The sequence below is a fragment of the Propithecus coquereli genome, unplaced genomic scaffold (genome assembly GCF_000956105.1).
Source record: "Propithecus coquereli isolate 6110/MARCELLA unplaced genomic scaffold, Pcoq_1.0 Scaffold346, whole genome shotgun sequence".
NCBI lineage: Eukaryota > Metazoa > Chordata > Mammalia > Primates > Indriidae > Propithecus > Propithecus coquereli.
This window is the reverse complement of record NW_012149130.1, coordinates 1458892-1477254: the sequence shown is the minus strand read 5'-3', so window position 1 is coordinate 1477254 and position 18363 is coordinate 1458892. Positions and strand designations below refer to the sequence as shown.

General features: G+C 53.4%; 1 protein-coding gene across 1 annotated transcript in view; it reads right to left on the bottom strand.

Annotated features, from left to right (window-relative positions):
- Positions 1–3634: 3634 nt before the first annotated feature.
- MICAL3 (microtubule associated monooxygenase, calponin and LIM domain containing 3) overlaps positions 3635–18363 on the bottom strand; it is a 211428-nt gene continuing 196699 nt past the window's right edge. The window contains exons 30-32 of the mRNA XM_012651059.1: positions 4748–4847; positions 4517–4590; positions 3635–4433 (exon numbers count right to left, since the gene is read on the bottom strand). Of these exons, the coding sequence (XP_012506513.1) occupies positions 4249–4433; positions 4517–4590; positions 4748–4847 (359 nt within the window). The 3' untranslated portion in view covers positions 3635–4248. The remainder of the gene's footprint in view (positions 4434–4516; positions 4591–4747; positions 4848–18363) is intronic.

Here is an 18363-nt window from a genome sequence, read left to right as displayed (position 1 = left end):
GCCAAAGCCCGCCCGCCGAGGAGCCGACCCGGCCCAGGCGACCACCAGCCCTGCCTCCCTTCCCGCAGCCAAGGCTGCAGCCAGCTTCCGTTTCGGGAGTCTCGGGCCACGGTATATTCGCTCTGGGGCTGGTTATACAGTTTTGCCCTCTTGTTCTTCCTACGGTGTCCACATTGGTCCTGGCCGGGCCTTTCTTCTTTCTGGAATAGCTGGCGACACAGCTGGACGGCTTGGGGAACTAGCGGATCTCTAGGCCAGCAAGGATGCCCACTGCAGTCTGGTGCTGGTCTTTCCCTCCCTGCGGCTGCCACTGTTTCTTCAGGGACGCACAGTGCCTTAGGACGAGCGCTGTGGGTGACCACGAAGACAGCGATACTCTGATGATTCAACCACTAAGGCAAGGGAGGAGAGAGCCGGAATGGGCCTCGGAGGTGTCTTGCAGCAAAGGCGGAAGAGCTGGCCAGGACTGCTCCCTTCAATCTCTTGGGGATGATTCCAGACTACAGGAGAGTGGCACTAGCTCCCTGCAGGACCCCATGAACCTGGTGACACCGAGACATAGGAACTACTTAGGCCTGGGGGCTGCAGACCCCATGCCACCAGGCTCGCTGGTCAGTCATGTTGTGGGACAGAGCCTGGGCCAGCCTGGAAGGAAGGTCACCAGGACCACAGGGTCACTCTGACTTGGAGAATCTCTACTTCAAAGAGGCTACTGGGGGCCGGGCGCGGTGCTCACAGCTGTAATGCCAGCACTCTGGGAGGCCGAGGTAGGAAGATCGCTTGGGGTCAGGAGACTAGCCTGAGTGAGATCCCATCTCTACTAAAAATAGAAAAATTAGCCGGGCGTGGTGGCTCATGCCTGTAGTCCCAGCTACTGGGGAGGCTGAGGCAGGAGGATCCCTTGAGCCCAGGAGTTGGAGGTTGCTATGAGCTAGGCTGACGTCACTGTGCTCTAGCCGGGGTGACAGAGCAAGACCCTGTCTCAAAAAAAAAAAAAAAAAGAGGCTACTGGGCTTGGTCTCAAGAGCAGCTTCTTCCCAAACTGGGTTGCCTCAGACATTTTCCCCAGTGACAGCAGTTGAGGGCTGAGCCAGCAATTTATGGAGGACTAAAAAAAGCACAAACTAAAACAAAAAACTAGCTGCATTCCTTAAACAGCCTTGTTCACACCTACACGTACGCTAAACACACGGTGCCTTGCATGAAGGGCAGCCCAGCTCACTGCCAAGTACAAGAAAATGACTTGAGAAGTAACACTATATTTCTTTGCAAAACTTTTATTGCACTTAAAATGGACCATTCCCCTTTGTGGGTCAGATGTTATCACTTAAAAAATTTTTTTAACTCTTTCCTGTCCCACTGAAAAGTTTCCTGTCTTCCGAAAGGGTTAGGAATAGTCTATTCTTGCTGGTCGAAACAGGCTTGGGAGGGCTGCTGCCTTCTGTGCCCTGCGGGGGTGCTGGCCATGGGTCTCCCCTGGACTTGGCCCCGCGCCTGGGCTCGCTGGCACCGTCCACAGCGGGAGCTCCGGCATTCTATGTGCGAAGGTATATGCATGTCTATCCTGCTGCCCTGCCTTTCAGGAGGGGCTTCATTTTCGGGAAGAAAACCTGCCTGGAACTGTGTGCATTTCCAGAGTTGGAAAACACTTCATGCAGCAAGTCGCCAGAGCACTAAAATCAACTGCAAACTAGTGGTTACAAAATGGGATCTTAAAAAAAGTGCTCTCCTAGAATCTAAAGTCCTAACACCATCGGGCGCTGGGGAACACGGTGCGGGCTGGCGGGCTCTGGGAGTCTCTAGCAAAGTCTCCAGTCCCGTCTGGCGACTGCAGGCAGCAGCGTGTGCTTGAGAGGGTGCCGTGATGTTAAGGCTGGCCAGGGCTGGCAGCAGCAGGAGGCAAGGGTGGCATGTGGCGTCCCTGCTACATTAGGCCAGTCAGAGCGTATCATACTGTCGCTCCCCGTGCGAGTCACTTTGCCAACTGCTCCCTTGTTCTGGGGTCAGCAGGAGCGACAAGGGATGGAGGCAGCTCTGCCGGGCTTGGCTGGTTACGGTGGCGTTTGAGAGGAGAACGGGGTCAGGGAAAAGGCCACATGGGCGGTGACGGTCCTGTCCTAGGTCCAATTTTACTGGAAGATTGGGGTTTGAAGATGAAATCTAGAATACCCTGCTCTCCCCTCTTTTAAGAGAATAAAAACGGAGACTTTGCCTCAGCAGAAAACAAGAATTGCAGAAGTCAGAGCTGTGACGGCTGCTAGCAGCACGTCTCCTGGATTCCCACGGGAGAGAGACGGCAGCTTTTGGACCAAGTGAAGAATAGGTTCTTCGCTTTGTGGTTGGGATGCATGTTCAAGTTGAGGCACGGTGTAGCTCTCCATGGAAACTCCAAGGTCAGCAGGGACGCTCGGCCAGCCCTGCCCTCAGGATGCCCCGTGGAGCCGCCCTCCCCACCAGGAGGCGGCTGAGCGCCCCTCGAGGCGGCCTGGCGCTGCAGGAACCCTCCCTTGGCTACGTGCTATTTTGAAGACAAGCACCCCAACCCCTCCAACCTTCTCAGGCAGTGGCTTGATGAGCTGTATGCAGCCTGAACTGTGAGCAATGGACAGTGTGGCCCTAGAGCTAGTGTCACCTCTTACTGCCCCGTGAAGATCCTGGCACAGGGGAGGCCCCCATCACGCCTGGGAAGGGAAGGCTGGAGCCTGCTTGTGAGAGGCCAGCCTCAACCCCAATAGCTGCTGCAGCGAATGCGTTTCTGTCTGCCTGGGTCTTCAGTGGGGCAGAGGGAATTCTCATCAGCCACGCTGATGACAAGGTCCCACCCCGTACTGTCTTGGCCAGCCAGGAAGAGGGCTTGCCCCGAAACTTTAACATACGTGCCAAGGAAGGTGAAACCCTGGCACCAACACGGAGAAAAATGGGTTCTGCAGAGCCAGGATTCCAACAGGGAGGGGCAAGAGCGGCAGCTCGGCCTCCGGCTTGGCCCCAAACAGCGCTGGAAACGCATCCCGACGAGCGGGTGGCTCTCGTGGCAAGTCCGGAGCCCCGGTGAGAGCACGGCACCAGGCAGAGGAGGGCCAGACAGTTCCAGGAGGGGACAGAGAGCTGTGAGCAGGAACCAGTGAGGGTCCCGGGCTGCTCCGTGATGCCAGCCGGGCCAGTAACACGAGGAAGAAGGCTAATAAATAGGTGTGCGTGACAAACATCTGGTCGTTCGGTCAGTTCTGGGCCAGGTTGTGCCAGAGGCAGCAAAGGCCTCGCTGTCACTCCTGCCCAGGTGCCAGGTGATCAGTGTCTCTAGTACAGATATAAAAATGAAGTTGTTTCAAGTATTAAAAAAATAAGTTAATTGACAAAAAGGGTTCAAAGCGGCGGAGCATCTTGCCAGGTCAACTTCATTTCAATGTGCAAACACAGGAAAACGCCCAGGAAAAAGGTCATTCCCTTCCCTGATGTACAGCACTGACCAGTGACAACGGCTGTCTGTAACTGGGGCTTGAAATGCAAGGCCTCGCCCTGACCCCAGAGTCAGTATTTTCCAGTGTCAAAACGGTTGTGAACTGAAAGCAAAATGCAGCAACCCCAGGCCTCAGGCCACCGCCAGAGAGAGGCCTGGGGCGTTGGGCCACACGCGGTCTGGCGTGTGGGGTCGGGGCAGGGGAGCAGGCCCTCTGCCAACTTCTCACTTGCATGGTAAGTTCCAGAGCCTGCCCGCCACTCGGTGTCCCATGCGATGCTGGGTGGGCGCTGCTCCGAACGGCCACTGCCCCCTCCCAGGTCTCGAGTCACATCTTGCTTTCGTGCGGTGCATTTTTCGTTTCTTTGGTGGTGCTCAGGGAGCACGAAGACAGCTGCCTCCCGCGCCGTGGAGGTGTACTCGGCGGCGGCCGTGGTTCCGACAGACAGGGAGCAGCTTTCTTCTCTTACCAAATGTGGAAAGAGGGGGCACCAGCCGGCGTGTCCCCAGGGAGCGTGTGGGGTCCCCCACTCCTACGTCATACGCGACATGCTCCTCTCTTCCGAGCGGGAAGTCTCTTCGGAGGAGGCGGGGTCACGTTGGACAGTCCTCGTCACCTGGGGTTCCCTGCAGCACACGAGACTTGACCCCCCTTTCAAGAGGCACACGGGCATCTGAGTGCGGACCCCATGGAGGTGCCAGGCCTTCTCAGGTCCCGGATCCAGGTGGTTTGGAGACCGCAGCCCGGTCAGGCGGATGCCAACAGACCGATGGCGAGCGTGGGTGGGAGCTCAGGACCAGTTCAGGCTGAAGCCCTTGGACAGCATGGCGGCCTCCAGGTCCTTGTCCTCCTCTTTCTCCCGGAGCCGCTGCTCCTCCAGCAGCGCCACCAGAGAGTCTCTCTGCTCCACCACCTCCAGCATCTCGTTGAGGATCTTCTTCTCCTCTGACAACTCCTCCTCGGTCTTCAGGTGATCTGGGAGCAGCCGAAGACATCAGGTGTGAGGGCCCAGGAGGCGGGAGCCACACGGCTTCCATGTGCGCCACCCCCCCACTCACCTTCCACCGCCATGCGCTCCCGGAGCTCCTGCTGCAGTCGGCTCTGCCGGTCTTCCAGTTCCAGCTCCCGGGCACTGCGGTTGCGGGGCAGGGAGGGAAACAAGCAACAATGACTTGGGGACCACCGCCCCTTACTCCGCCAGATTAGGAAGGGTCGGTATGTCCGCTGGGACAGGCATGGGGCTGACGTCCCCCACCCCGTACTGGGCCCCCTGGCCTAAGGCCACTCACAAGATCATCAGCTCAGACTCGTAGCGCACCATGGCGTTCTTTTCTTGCACCAGCCGGAACCACTCCTGCATCAGCTTGGGGTCATCCTTCTTGCCCATGCCTGCCAAGAGAGAGCGTGTGTCGGCTGCAGGGAGCGTCTCCTCCGGTCTACCCCGGCCCTCGGGAATCGTCACACTGGGGCAAATGTGCAAAGAGAGCCGAGCAAGATGCTGCCGGAACACTCCCAAGCCAGGTCCAAAGTTTGCCTACAGCCCTGGCGGGGGCAGAGAATGACAGGCCCCGGCACACACTCCCCGGGTCTGGTGCAGCCCATGCTTCCGCCTGTCCTTCCCTGGCCCTGCCTTCCCCATCAGTGGCCTCGGCCGGCGGTGACTCTTCCCTCCTGAGAGCTTGTTTTCACCTCTCCTGCTGATGGTTCTCTTTCAGTACGCCTTAAATGCTTTGCCCTCTCTTTTTTTTCCTTCAGTTAATATTTATCTGGTACTTGCTGTGTACTAGGTCTCCTTGTGGAAATCAGTCTAATAAACGAAGCAAATGTGGATTTATAAACTATTTCTTGCCCTCGTTTTAACCCACTCATTTAACCCACTTCTTTCGTGGGGCACTGCCCCTCTCTGGGGCCCCTACTACATCCTTTCTTTGCATCCTGACACAAAGACACCTCTGCTTAACTTGTGGCCTAGCAAGCTTCCCGGCACTCTCCCAACCGATCCTCAGGGGCTGTGCAGTACACGCCAGGATGACGAGCAGGTTTCTCACCAAGAGCAGAGAAACAGCAGCAGACCCTAGAGACTGAAGTAGGTGGCCACGCCTTGCTCTGATCCAGTCCAGCAGCAGTGTCTGGGCTGCCTGCCTACTAGCTCAGGTGCCCGGAACCAACACACAGCTGACATCTAAGCCTCCACCAGGAGCCGCCTGACCCGCTGGGGCTTAGCTGTAGCAGGAGGGCGGAAGGAGCAACTCTCCAAGGGACCAAACCGCCCAAGGAGGAAACAAACTCCTTTTCCTCGGAGTACAAAGAAGCTCATGGCAAAAGTCTGGTCCTGCCTAAAAGACAGACTACGTCAGTGGTTCTCCAATATTTTTGGATTACAAACTGTTTGGGAATCTCATGAAAGCTAGGGACTTTCTTCCTAGAAAAGTGCTTGTGAGTACACACCAAACAACTTCGGACAGAATCCCAGGCTGTTCGCAGGCTTCCTGGAGTCCAGCCACGGGCCTCAGGTTAGGAGGCGCTGGACTGGGAAGTCTCTCAAAGTCCCTTCCACTTTCTGACTCACTTGGTGGGGGGATGCTGCAGCCCTGTTAAGACAAGCCCAGGGGCGTAGGGAGTACATCCTTGGGAGGGGCTCTCCGGGTCAAGCTCCCTCCTCACTACAGACGAATCTCTTTCCGTGGTGCTGTCTGCTTGACACACACGAGGCCTAAGCCAGTTAGTCTTTACCTGGTGGCCACGCTCTGGGGAGGAGAAATGCACGGCGCTCACACAAGCAGGGTTAGTGCCTGAGCCCCTGTGCATGCAGCTTTGCTCCCACAGGGAGTCCTGCCCAAGCCCTGCTCTGAAGGATGGAACGGACGCCCCCGCCTGCCCAGCCTGCTGCCGTGGAGTGCGTGCCTGCACGCCGGGGCCAGAGTGTCCTCACCCAGCCCAATAGACTTGGTTCTTGGCTTTCAAACCAGCCTGCAGCTCAGTTCCATGCATTCCTTCCGGAGCCTCTCTGCACAGTGTGCCCACATGGCCATGGAAAATGGAGCCCCAGGCATGCAAGCCGCCCAGCGCGGCACGCCGCAGCAGCACCGGGAAGGCTCCCCCTCCTGCCCCCCTCCCCACGTGGGGAGATGAAAACTCCCTCCAGGGGACATGTGAACAGCGCCCTGGAGCCACAGGAGAGCTCCCAGGCAGCTGATGAGCAGGGCTGTGTGGGGGGAGAGGCCGGTGTGAGGTGTGGAGGGCAGGTAAGAGGTTAGCAGGGTTAGTCATGGCCACACCCCCCACATGCCTTTTCAACGACAATCTTATCACCATGACAGACTTCAAATCAGACAAACTTAAAAAACAAAACAAAACAAAAAAACCACACTCAGCAAGACACAAGGTAGAGAAGTTTGCTTCTAGTGGTTGTTTTGGAGAAGAACCGGAGGGCACCTGTGTAGACCAGTCTTTGCAAGGACAGTATTCCTTGACTCTGCTGATACAAACAGCTGCCGCACAGGTGGGAGGCTCCGCGCCTGCCTTCCTGGCCCCTCTACCTGATGGATTTGAGACGTAAAGGCCCCAGCCATGAACGGCCGGGCAACGCCGCACAAGTCCTACTGCGGCCTCGAAAGGCCGGTGCCTGGAGGTGCTCTGGCTTCACTCTGTGCCCCGGCCCTCCCCTTAGACAGTCAAAGGGATACTGTGCCTTGTTCGAAACTGCCACATACTCATGACACTGTGACAGGGCTGTCGAGGGGCAGAGAGAGAGCTGGGTTTTGGATCCCTGTTTGACTGACGCTGCTACGGCCCCTCCGAGGCAGTGGGATGAGGGTGGCGAGTTACGTTACCTTCCTGGACACAGCAAGGGCAGAAGGAGAGAGGTCTACGCCGTGGAGTCCCGCCACTGGGCTCGACTTCAAAAAGGACCAAACGAGGGAGAGGAGGAGGAAACGGAGAAAGACAAAAAAGGAAGAGGAAAAAGAGGAGGAGGAATTTGGAAGTGGAGAGGGACAGGGGGAAGGTGAAATAAAAAAACAAGCAAAGGACAAAAGGCGTAAGAAGTGAGAAAGGAACAACAGGAGGAAAAGAAAAAAATACAAGAAATGGAGAAGCAGAAACAAGGGAAACAAAGTCTACAAATGAATTAAGTCCTTTTTTCAGCACAGAAACTGAACGAGAGCAGGCCCCGGCGCCAGGCAGCAGCCCCGGGCGGGCACAGGCCGGGAAGGGCGCAGACCCCTGCAGGAGACGCACATGCTCCCCCCGCGCGGTGGCTGCGCCCGCGTCCTCTGTTCCTTGGGGGCGGGAAGAGTGGCATCTAGGAATTGTCATACAGTGGCTTTTTGGTCTTGGGTCTTAGGCTCCCTCCTCAAAGACGCCCGAAGCCCCTGGAGAGAGCTGCCTGCCTCCCTGGGACAGACTGTATTAAATAAGTGGCCAACACTGCTCCAGGTTTTCAGGTGACAACCTGGGGTCACCACCCAGACCTGGGAGGAACATTCTGTCACCACAGGCATATGTGCTCAAGGTAGACCAGCCTTGATAAGTCAAGGGGCAAGAGGGGGCGTGTGCTGTCGGGCTGCTGTGCCCGCGGAAAGGGGCCCTGCCCCGTGGCGGGCTTTCAGGGCTCTGATGTGTGCAGTGCTTCCAGTTCCGAGCCGGGACAATCTGGGGGAAATGCACACACACAGAGGTGACTTCCACCAGTCCCTGTCACTGCCCCCTGACCCCCACGTGCCACCTTCTTCTGGCCCTGCCATCTCTGTGCAGGGGTCCAATGCTGCCACTGGGGAGGCTGTCACACTTTGGACTGTGAGAGCAGAAGGGGGTGAGCTGACAGGACGTGCCAAACACTTACAGGAGTGACGCTGGTGAGAGTGGCGGACGGGGAACTGAGAGAGACAGTGTGCAGAGACATCTCTGGGACCCGGGGATCTGATGGCTACTCAAGGACGAGGGAGAGGAGGTAGCAAGGGACCATCACAGAACCACAGGGGCACACACAGGGGGGCGGGGCCTCGGGCCTGCACGGGGGTCAGCATGAGGTCTACGAGAACACGGTTTAAGAAACAACCTTGCTTTAGTCAACAGAGGGGCCAAACGGACAAACTGTTGGCTGGACGGCCATCCTACTGTGCAGCTAAATAAACGCGGTACACGTCCTCTCTCTTTTGAAGCCCCTCGGGTTTCTTTGTGCACAGTGAATCTCATACACTTCCAGACTAAAGCCAGAGACAGTCTGTGTGTGTGTGTGTGTGTGTGTGCGTGTGTGTGTGTGAGAGAGAGAGAGAGAGAGAGGGGGGGGGAGGGAGAGAGAGAGGGAGGGAGAGAGAGAGGGAGGGAGAGAGAGGGAGAGAGATGCTGATCCTCCAGCGTCCTAGATAGACCAGCTGACGCGTGGGGACGAAAGAGAAGGGCTTCTTTCCTAAAAAGTATGCTCGGCCTTACAGCTCATCTACAGTCGGCCTTCTTGGTTTCGAAGTGTAGTGTCAGTGCTGAGGCTGAGAGTCCCTGGATGGAGCCCATCAAATACAGCGTCAGGGAACACCCTGCTGCTTCCTGGGACTCTCGTTACGTGGGAAGAGGCCGCGGGGCGGAGGGGAGCCGCGTCCATATGCGTTAGCAAGGGACACTGCCGGGATACACGACCAATCAACACCCGAAACGAGGAAGCAGGGACCCGTACGTGTAGGTTAAAGGATGTGTTTCTACTTTCTGGACATCACAAAATACAGCTTTTAGCTCTTTTTGTAGACCACATCCTCATACACCCTTTCCAATACAGAGAACAATATGAGATAACAGAATATTGAGAACAGAAATTAGGAAATGAAATTAGAGAAAGGATACATCAGGTAAAGCAAGTGTTTAAAAAGAAAAGAAAAAGGCGTCCCAGACGACAGGCAGAGGCAGACTGTCCCAGAACATCCCTCGGAAGGGGTCGGGTGAGCGGTTACTGTTTTCTTCTTTAGACTTTCCTGTATGCTCCAAGATTTCCATAATGAATGTTTATTACTTTTATAATCAGAAAAAAACACCCAGTAAATAGTACTTTCAAAAGAAGAAATGGGAGGGAAAACCCACTCAAACAAGGGGAGTTCCGCCCCAGACTACCACCTGCTGAGAGTACGCGGCCGGGCGCCGCTCTGGATGGTGATTTGCCTTTTATGGAGATGTAAGACATAGATGATTTGGTTCACTGGTTCTAAGGACAAAGATATCGGCAAGCTTATGGCAAACAGAAGTTCTTTGGTTTTTTTACCATCAGTGTAACGGGTTTCCGTCTCTTGCTAACAGTTCTGTCACCCCTCAAACCACTCCTGCCTCCTCTGGGCTCTGGCCATCACTTCCCAGCTCCCCAGGGCTCGGTCCAGGCTGGAGGCTTTCACCAGCGGGTCTTCACTCTCATCCGCAGACCTCGCTGCCACGCACCTCCAACACTGCAAGCTTTCCAGGCCCACCTTCCGCCTGGGCCATGAGCTGGACCTCCCCTCTGAGGCAGCGCGGCCTTTGGAAATGTGACCCCGCGGGCAGCTCTTTAGTGCCCACTTGCTTGACATCTGGGGGCAGGCGATGCCTGTCACTGAACCTTGAAAAGCAGATGCCATCAGATGGCAGGGCCTGATTCCGCCTTTTCCAGTTGCGGCGCATGGAGTCAGCGCGGGCGGCGCGCTCTCCACGTGCGGTTCCCCCTGGCCTCACGCTGGTCATCTGGACAGGCCCTAGATCTCCATTTTCAACAGGGGCCTGAGGCTCAAAGGAGTTAAGTGCGGCAGAGCCTGGACTAGAACTCAATTCTTCCTTTCCTGCTCTGAACTAAGAGCCTGCCCTCTTTCAAGGGCCAACACAGGCTCTGAGCAAATCTAACGAACGGTGGCTTCTCAAAGCAGCTCAAAGAAGAGCCACACACCTCCCCCTGGACGGGAGGTACGCCATCCCTTCCTACCCGTGTCTGAAGAGGCCCAGAAAGGATAAGAAGCATGGCCAGGAAGGTCGTGAAGGCAGGGCCTGAAGCCAGGTCTCAGCTTCCTCAGTTGGGGGCGCTCCCACACTACCACCTGGCCCTGACCAGGTGGGGCGGAAGGGCTGGCAGGCGGGGAGAAAGAGGGGACCATTCTGTGGCAAGCCCCCCTTCTCAGAACTTGTTACCTCTGTATCTCTACCTTCTCCCTGCTTTCTCATAAAGGCCTCGCACAAGACCCCAACACACTGCAGCCTCCCCTCCCGCCCTGTCAGCTAACGAACGAATGTTCAGATACCTGGAGAAAACAAACGCACAAACCCTCAAGATACTGAGCTTGGCTATTCATCCGAAATGCAGACAAAACCTACTTCAGTCCTTTTGGTATTCACAGTCCCAAGAGCCCTAGCCCTGAGCCTGAGAGGTGGAGAAGGGTTTGTGTCTTTCTCACAAGGAGAAGTGAGGATGTGATCACAAAGTCCAAAGGGGCTGGGTCAAAGGCCTAGCTCCGTCCATAGCCCGATGCCCACCAGGGGACAGCGTGTGCTGGGATGGGCGTCGGCTGAGGCCCTGCATTTCCAATCCCATCATTCAATTCTGCTAGGTCATATTTAAGCCACTGGCTTCTACACTGGTGTTAATATCAAGAACAATTAGAAGTTGCTTGTAAGGATCATGGGCTTATTTGAAGGACAACGTGAGAGACTAATAATCTATACGAGAAATGTTTACTGAGCCCTCTGAGGCACCAGGCCCTGTGCCAGCCATGTGGCAGCCCCGTTTCCTTTAAGGCCAAAGCAGGAAAGAATTTCTCATTGGAAGCAAAGGTGAGGGCGGTTGTAAAAGGAAAGCAAGTTGCTGGGCCATTCTCAAAGATTCCTGCACAAAAAGAGACGGCCAGGGAGCTGGTCTGCAGCTGTGCTCTAGCCCCCGGGCTCTCCTCGCCTCAGGCTCCATCTCTGCTCACTGCCCAGCCCCCAGCTGCCCCTTGTGGGACAAAGACGCCATCACCACAGGCTGAGCTGGAGAGGTCTCTTCAGCCAGTGCCTGGTGGGCCATGGGGAGGGCCTGCCAAGGAGAAATCTAGATCCCAGAATTCCCAGCCTGGAATGCTGCATTTCCCCAGGAAAGTGGTTAGGTCCTGGGGTGTCACCAGCCTAGTATTGTATACAGAGACATGATGGGGAAAATGGCTTTTCATGAGCTGAGCTGCCATTTATAACTGCATTTCCACATGAAAATACAGAATTCCAAATTGGCTTGAGAACATTATAGAATGTCACCCTTTCAAAAGCTGGAGATTGGCCCCAAAGATCTTCCCTTTCGATACACTGCAGCTTGTTTCATGCGTTAACATCTGTAAAGCACCCAGGGTTAGGTTACTTCCCCTTTCGCTATGCTTTTCGAACATCCTGCATGTACAAAGAGATTCTTTTCGGTTTTGACTTCCTTTTGGCCTCTCAACAACACGTTCCAAGGTGTCGGGGCCAGGAAAGAGACACGCTCGTTTCTCAGGAACATTTCGAGCTGCCACTTTCCTGCCACTCCGGGCCAGCCCTGTGCAGCCCTCAGCCTGCTGAGGTGGACTCTCACTTCTCACACTCGTTTTTGGCAGCAGTGCCACCATACTTACTGGTAAGTGACCCAGCATGGGAGCAGCATCTTTTATCTAATTCCTGCTACAGATGCTGCAGAGTTTTGTTCACCTTTTCCAGGGGCGTTACCTGTCACATCCATGCTCAGTCGACCAGACTTAACTTGCAGAAGGCAAAGCGCCCAGGGTTGGGAGAATTTCTTGGTGGGGGTATGAGGAATGGGGCTTTCGTTGATTTTCTGCTCTGTCTTGGGCAGGTAATGTGGTCTAAAGCAGTGCCAACGCCATGCCCCTGGCACGAGGCAGCCTTTGCACTGCAAGGCTTAGGTCCAACCCAAAACCTGGGGGCAATGACAAGCACTGCGGCCCTGACAGGGATTCAGATCGGCTGGTTTGGGATGTTGCAGAGAGGCGAGCAGGCACGGTGAGAGTCAGGCTGGTCCGGCAGGCCCAGGCTAGCGTACATATGACAGGGCAAAGAGATGCCTGGTGCTACGAAAACGCAGTGTAGAATGAACCTCCAGATTGGGAGGAAATGAAGGCAACCCCCCAAAATGCATGTAATAACGTAAGAATTGAGATCCAAAACTCACACACACGCTGGGAAACCTCAAGGATTCCAAAGTTCCTGAACAAAGCAGAGCCAGGCTAACACTCAGACTGAGCAGGCAAACCAAGAATCTGCCGACATCAAATTAAGGGAAGCAAGCAGAGAGGGCAGCCACTCGGAGGTGGGGAAGGGGCCGGCTGGGGTAGCCGTCCTGCGCCCCCACCCTGATCTCACCAGCAACAGTGAAGGACTGCTTTCCAGTCCTCCGTTACATTTCCAAACCTTTCCCATTCTTTAAATATCCCTTTTAGACATATAAATCAAGAGGTGATGTCTACGAAACTAGAAATTACATTATGTTTTTAATCTGAAGTTTTTCAGAAGGGATGTAGTTTCCCCGCAGATTTCCAGTCATCTCTGTCCTACTGCAACAAGAGTGTGCTGGGCTGCGCTGAGCCTGTTCAGTGTCCTGGGGAGGAAGAGGGAAGGGGAGTGGCTGCTTGGAGACCCTTCCTCCCTGGCCCAAGGGTTATTTTGTGTCCTTTAATGTTTCCTTGTGAAAGCACAGGGTCAAGCTATGTGAGGAAGGGAAATCATTCTCTCTACTCTGGCTCAAAGAGAGACTTCTGAAATAGGGAGTGACAGGAAGATCCCACTAAAGTCATGCAGTGTGACAGGCAGAGCCCTGGGCAGGGGTCAGGCACCTGGACTCCTCTGGGCAGGAGATGGAAATCCCGGCACCCCGCATGCTGCCTGGAACTCTGTCTCATCCACTGGAGAAACAGGATCTGGGCTGTGGCTCGGAAATGGGACTTCCGTGGGGCCTTTTGGGGATGCAAGAGCAGCGGAGCAACCAGGTTGCACACTTTATACTCTTCCTAAGGGTAATTTTCCCCCAAATAATATTACCAAGTGCTCCAAAAATGAAGCACCAGCTCCACAAATGGAAAAGGGACCTAATCCTGGCATCTATGTCTTCTGCCTTGGGCTTGATGAGAACACACGTGACTCCCTCCAGAACAGTGTTTCTTTCATGCTTCCTTGGTAGGCGGTGGCAGCAGCCTCTCTGTGGTGAGCAGAGCCCACAAGATAGGTCTAAATTTTACATAAAAATCCTAATGGGCTGGCAGAAGGGCAAGTGAGGGGTTGAGGAGAACCATCTTCAAGAGGTGGTCAGGGTGGGGTGTCTTAGAGTTCAGAAGGCACACTGGGTTCCTTTTTATATTTATTTCATTTCCTCCCAGAATTTATTGGGATTCTAAATCCAAAAAGCTAGTAGCTGGAGTCCAGGGATGTAGAAGTGAAAACTGCTTGCTACCTTTTCTCACTTGCACAACGGGGATAAAGAAGACAAACGAGATGGACACGAGATGACCAGCGTGGCAACGGTGTCTGGAGCTGGGAGGGAAGGGCGAATATGCCTGCAGAGAAATGGGCTTTGACAGCCCCTTCCAGGAGATTCTGAATTTTAAAAAAATCTTTCATACACTGAGATTCACTCAGAATTGACACGAACGTTCCCTGGGAAGTGTTAGGAGGAGGCGGGAGGGCATTAGACAGGGAACGGGGTCTGTTAATCGGAGCGGAAGCATCAGCCCTTTTACAGCAGCTACGGCTGTGGTGTGGAGGCCCCTGAACGCACCAGGAGCTCTGGGACACCCAGGGAGTCTCCAGAAGGCGGGAAGCCGTTGGGAGCCCAGGATCGAAGAGCGCAGACAGCAGAGACGGCCAAGAGCCCCACCCCGACTGGTGGAGCTACTATCTTACAGTAGGAATCACGGCTTTGGTTTTTCAATGAATGGGCCAGTAAGTGACTCTCTTAAAAGAACAGGGTTGGGATAAAAAAAAAAAAAGAGTTATCTTTGCCTGCTTTTCTGTTTTAAAACACTTCTAGGCATGCAGCCTTCAAGGGGCAAGGAAAAGGAAAAGGTCAGACTGCCCGACCGAGGTACAGGGACACCAAGAAGGTGCAGAGTCCCCTCTACTTAACCTACGTGTCAGCTGCCTGGCATTCCTCTTGACACAATGGCAGCTTTCCAGGAGGAAAACTGCCCAAAGCCTGGAAACAAGGCTCATGGATCAGTCATTTCTCTGGGCTAATAGAAATGGTGAGCTTAGTGCAGCAAGACATCGAATACATGGACTTCCTTTAAGCTAGTGGTTCGCCCACTGCAGAGGGCATTAGAATCAGCTGGAAGCTGTGTTAAAACACAGATAACCCGGCCTCACCTCCAGAGTTTCTGATTCAGAAGGCTGAGAATTTGCATTTCTTTCTTTTTTTTTTTTTTTTTTATGAATCTTGGTCACATTTCTTAGAAAGTTAGAGAAGGAACTGTTCCTATTACTCATCCAAAGTGGTACGGAGTCCAACAGAGGCATTCCGAATGTTCCTACTGTCTAAGTGGCCCAGAGTATCACTGGCAAGAGAATCTGCATTTCTAAAAAGTTCCCAGGTAATGCGGCTGGTCCAGAGACCACACTTCGAGAACTACTGCCTTAAGCTTTTCCTATCTTTATTGAAAAGAAGTACAAAGTCAGTCTCAGGGCAAAACAAGGAAGGAAGGACGTCGCTACAGGCATCTGTCAACCTGGCCTCAAGGTTGGTGAATTTGGGCAGAAATCACAACAGCAGCCTTTCCCTTGCGCCGGGTCCCCTGGGGGAAATGTGCGCGTGCTCTCACCAAGACGGTGGAGGCTGAGTCCCTCATACGATTGCTTCCTGAGCGTGGCTGCTAGTGAGCTTCCTGGCGGATGTGGTCCCTGCTAGTTGTGAGGGATGAAATTCAGGGCAACGCCATGTTGGAGTGTGTGTGTGTTGCTGTCAAACAGCAAACAGTATTAGGGGACCAGGATGCAGATGCAAGGTTGATGAGGTGGGGTAGGTGAAGTTTTATTACAAAAAATTAAAATAACCCCAGGCAGCAGACGCTAGCTCAGATCCTCCTCTGGAGTGTGTTTGGGTCATGGAGAGATCTGGCATGCTGCTCCATTCTGAGCTGGAAAAGGGTCTGTGCTTTGGCCACTGGTTATCAGGTTGATTTCTCCTTGTTTTTGTGAGCAAGGACTGGGAAGAGCGGGTGGGGAGAGGGTGTCAGCGGGGTTAGTGTCAGTGACAGACGCTGCTATACATACCACCCAGATGCAAGTCGATGAGGTCACTGTAATAAGACTCTCCCCAATAGTCTACAACAAGGAATTGGTGAAGAGAGAGTTATTCATCAGATAACCCTCCTGTCCCCACACCCAAAGCATGAAGCATAGGAAACACAGAGGTACAGAAGCAGGCGAGGAGGAACAGGTGGAGAGCATGCGTCTCTGTAAGTGCACTGTATTCCGCATGCACGCACATGCTACCTCTGCACACCTTGTGATGGGGGAGGGGGAAAGTCACTAAAAACCACCGGTGATGGAGTTAATAGCCATTATCAATATGATTCCTGTTTACACCTCGGATCAGCTGTTGGAAACTCCAACCCGGCTGGGACTCAACGTTATCTAACTAAGATTTAAGAATGTTCAAGGGCAGATCAGTGCAACTTACTTCCTTAGTTTTGAAATATTAGAAGCCCCAGACTGAGGGGCTAGAGGCAAGACGTGAACATCCTACAAAAGCTCTGCGAGGATGCCAGTCCTTAGGTTTAAGTGCAGTGGGGGCTCTCCCAAGAATTCACAGGTGACCCTATCGGTGAAAATATCAAACTCCTTGCAGAATCACTTTTGCTGAATGGGTCTGAGACGAAGGAGATCCTGTTTCCTCTGAGGTTTAGGCCCCCAACTTCAGTCAGGCTTCTCTTTAAAAGTGGGAGAAGAGTTGTGGCTTACGCAGAGTTCCTCCCCTGACCACTTGCCTGAAGGCTCGTGGAGGTCTGTTGGCCACAGGCACCCCTAGCCTGGTAGCTTTCCGGCTGCCCAGCCCAGGGTGTTAGGTTCTCCCCATGCCTGAGATGCAAAGACCGGGCACTGCGAGGGGCTGGCTTGAGCGGGCGGTCCTCATCTCCCCGGAACCGTAAAGAGATGCAGAGCACAGCACCATTCAGCTGCTACTGTGTTACCCTTCCTCCAAACCTCATACTCTGAAGGCCGATCCTGGCAGCCCTTTGTTCTACCTGAAGGTCTCCTCTTTAAAAACAAACACATTAGACAGCAGAATGCAATCCTGCAATGCCTTTTCAACTCATGCTCAAGGCTGATCCAGTGGTTTTATGTTTGAATCAGGATCCTGGGGAAAAAAAAGCTTCCCAGGTACCCCAGGACCAGAAATCACATAAGTCTTGGTCTTGCCCTAGGCTCAAAGGCTCGGAAGCTAATCCTCGTGGCCTGGATACACATAAACCTTAGACAAACTGAGACGAATGGGACAGCAGGTCTGCATCAGATCTCTTCTCTGGAAGGGAAGCTTGGCTAACAAATTCTGACGCCCTCAGACAGCGACGGAAGCTTGAGACCGTCAAGTGAGACAGAATGGCAGGCTCTGGCTGGCTCAGTACCACCCGCAGGGAAGGGGTTCCACTGTTGGAAGACTCCAGATTATCATGCTCAGCTGAGGCTGCCTTCAGGGCTCAGCCAGGTGCAAGGAGACAACGGAGCGGAATGGATCGCAGAAGCAGGAGAGAAAGGGGCGGCCAGTGTGCACACGTGAGCTCCAAAGACGGCATCTGCCAAGCAGGAGCAGGGCCACGGGGAATTCTGACAGTGGACCAGCCTTGGAAGTAACGTATTCACGTAAGAGGAGGAAAATAATATATTTGAAAGTATATTCTTATGGTAGGAGTCACTATATCCTCAGAATCTCTCAAACGCATCCTGGGGAACTATCCCTACAGAGCTTCCAGGGCCCATCTTTCAATACAGAGCAGGCACATCTTCGGATCGAGATGTTTTGGTGAAGACTCACCTAAAGGAAAGAACTTCTGTGGAACCCTAGGGTTCTTCAAAAGGCATCCCAGGGGTCTCCCAAATACCTGATTTACAAATACTTTTAACTCTTTTAAAAGACTTAAATAAGACAAATCACCTTAAATGTTTTACACGCCAACTTTTAACCCACTGAGGACTGTCAACACATTAATTTGTGCTGCCAGGTAAACTCACTTTTGGGGGGCCCTCAGGACCAAGTTCTCCTGCTCTCCGTGGGCAAGTATTTGAACTCCCTATAAATGCATTAGCGAAGAGGCAGTTGTACTTCCTTGTGTTCTGGCCTGCAACCGCACTGCGCGTGTGCGCGTGTGCCCGTGTGCGGGGGGCACTGGCGGAGCTCAGTGAGAGGCCCACCCGCAGCGTGCTCCTGTCAGCGAGGTCCTCTAGGTGGGTAACACATTATGTGACAATATCATACATAGCACAGGTGGGTTTTTCTGCTTATATTTGGGAACTTCCTGTGTGAAGACTTGTTCTTTATAAGGGATATGAAGTGCTGTTAGATTTCTTATGATTCAACTGTGAAAAAAAAATGCTATTGCTCCATTTTTAAGTTTTTAGCATCTATATCATTTAAACTGCAGACATCCTGAGATTTGTAACTGAGCTATTAAAAAAACTCTGTTACCATTGGTTGAACTACAGTCCAGTGGTGTGTAAGTGTGTACTCCACAACATACCCCAACTGGATGCTGAGGCTCTCTCCTGTCATCCGTTTTCAAATTTGTGTTTATTAACATTTTGGAGTAATTCTTTTTGATTTTAAACTTGAACTTATAATCTTATAAAAAATTCTGCTGCTAAAAAACAAGTTTGAAAACCACTGATTTAGATGAAATTCAGGTTGTATATCTAAACAAGTAGGAGGAAAAATTTTGGCAAAATCCTACACCAATCT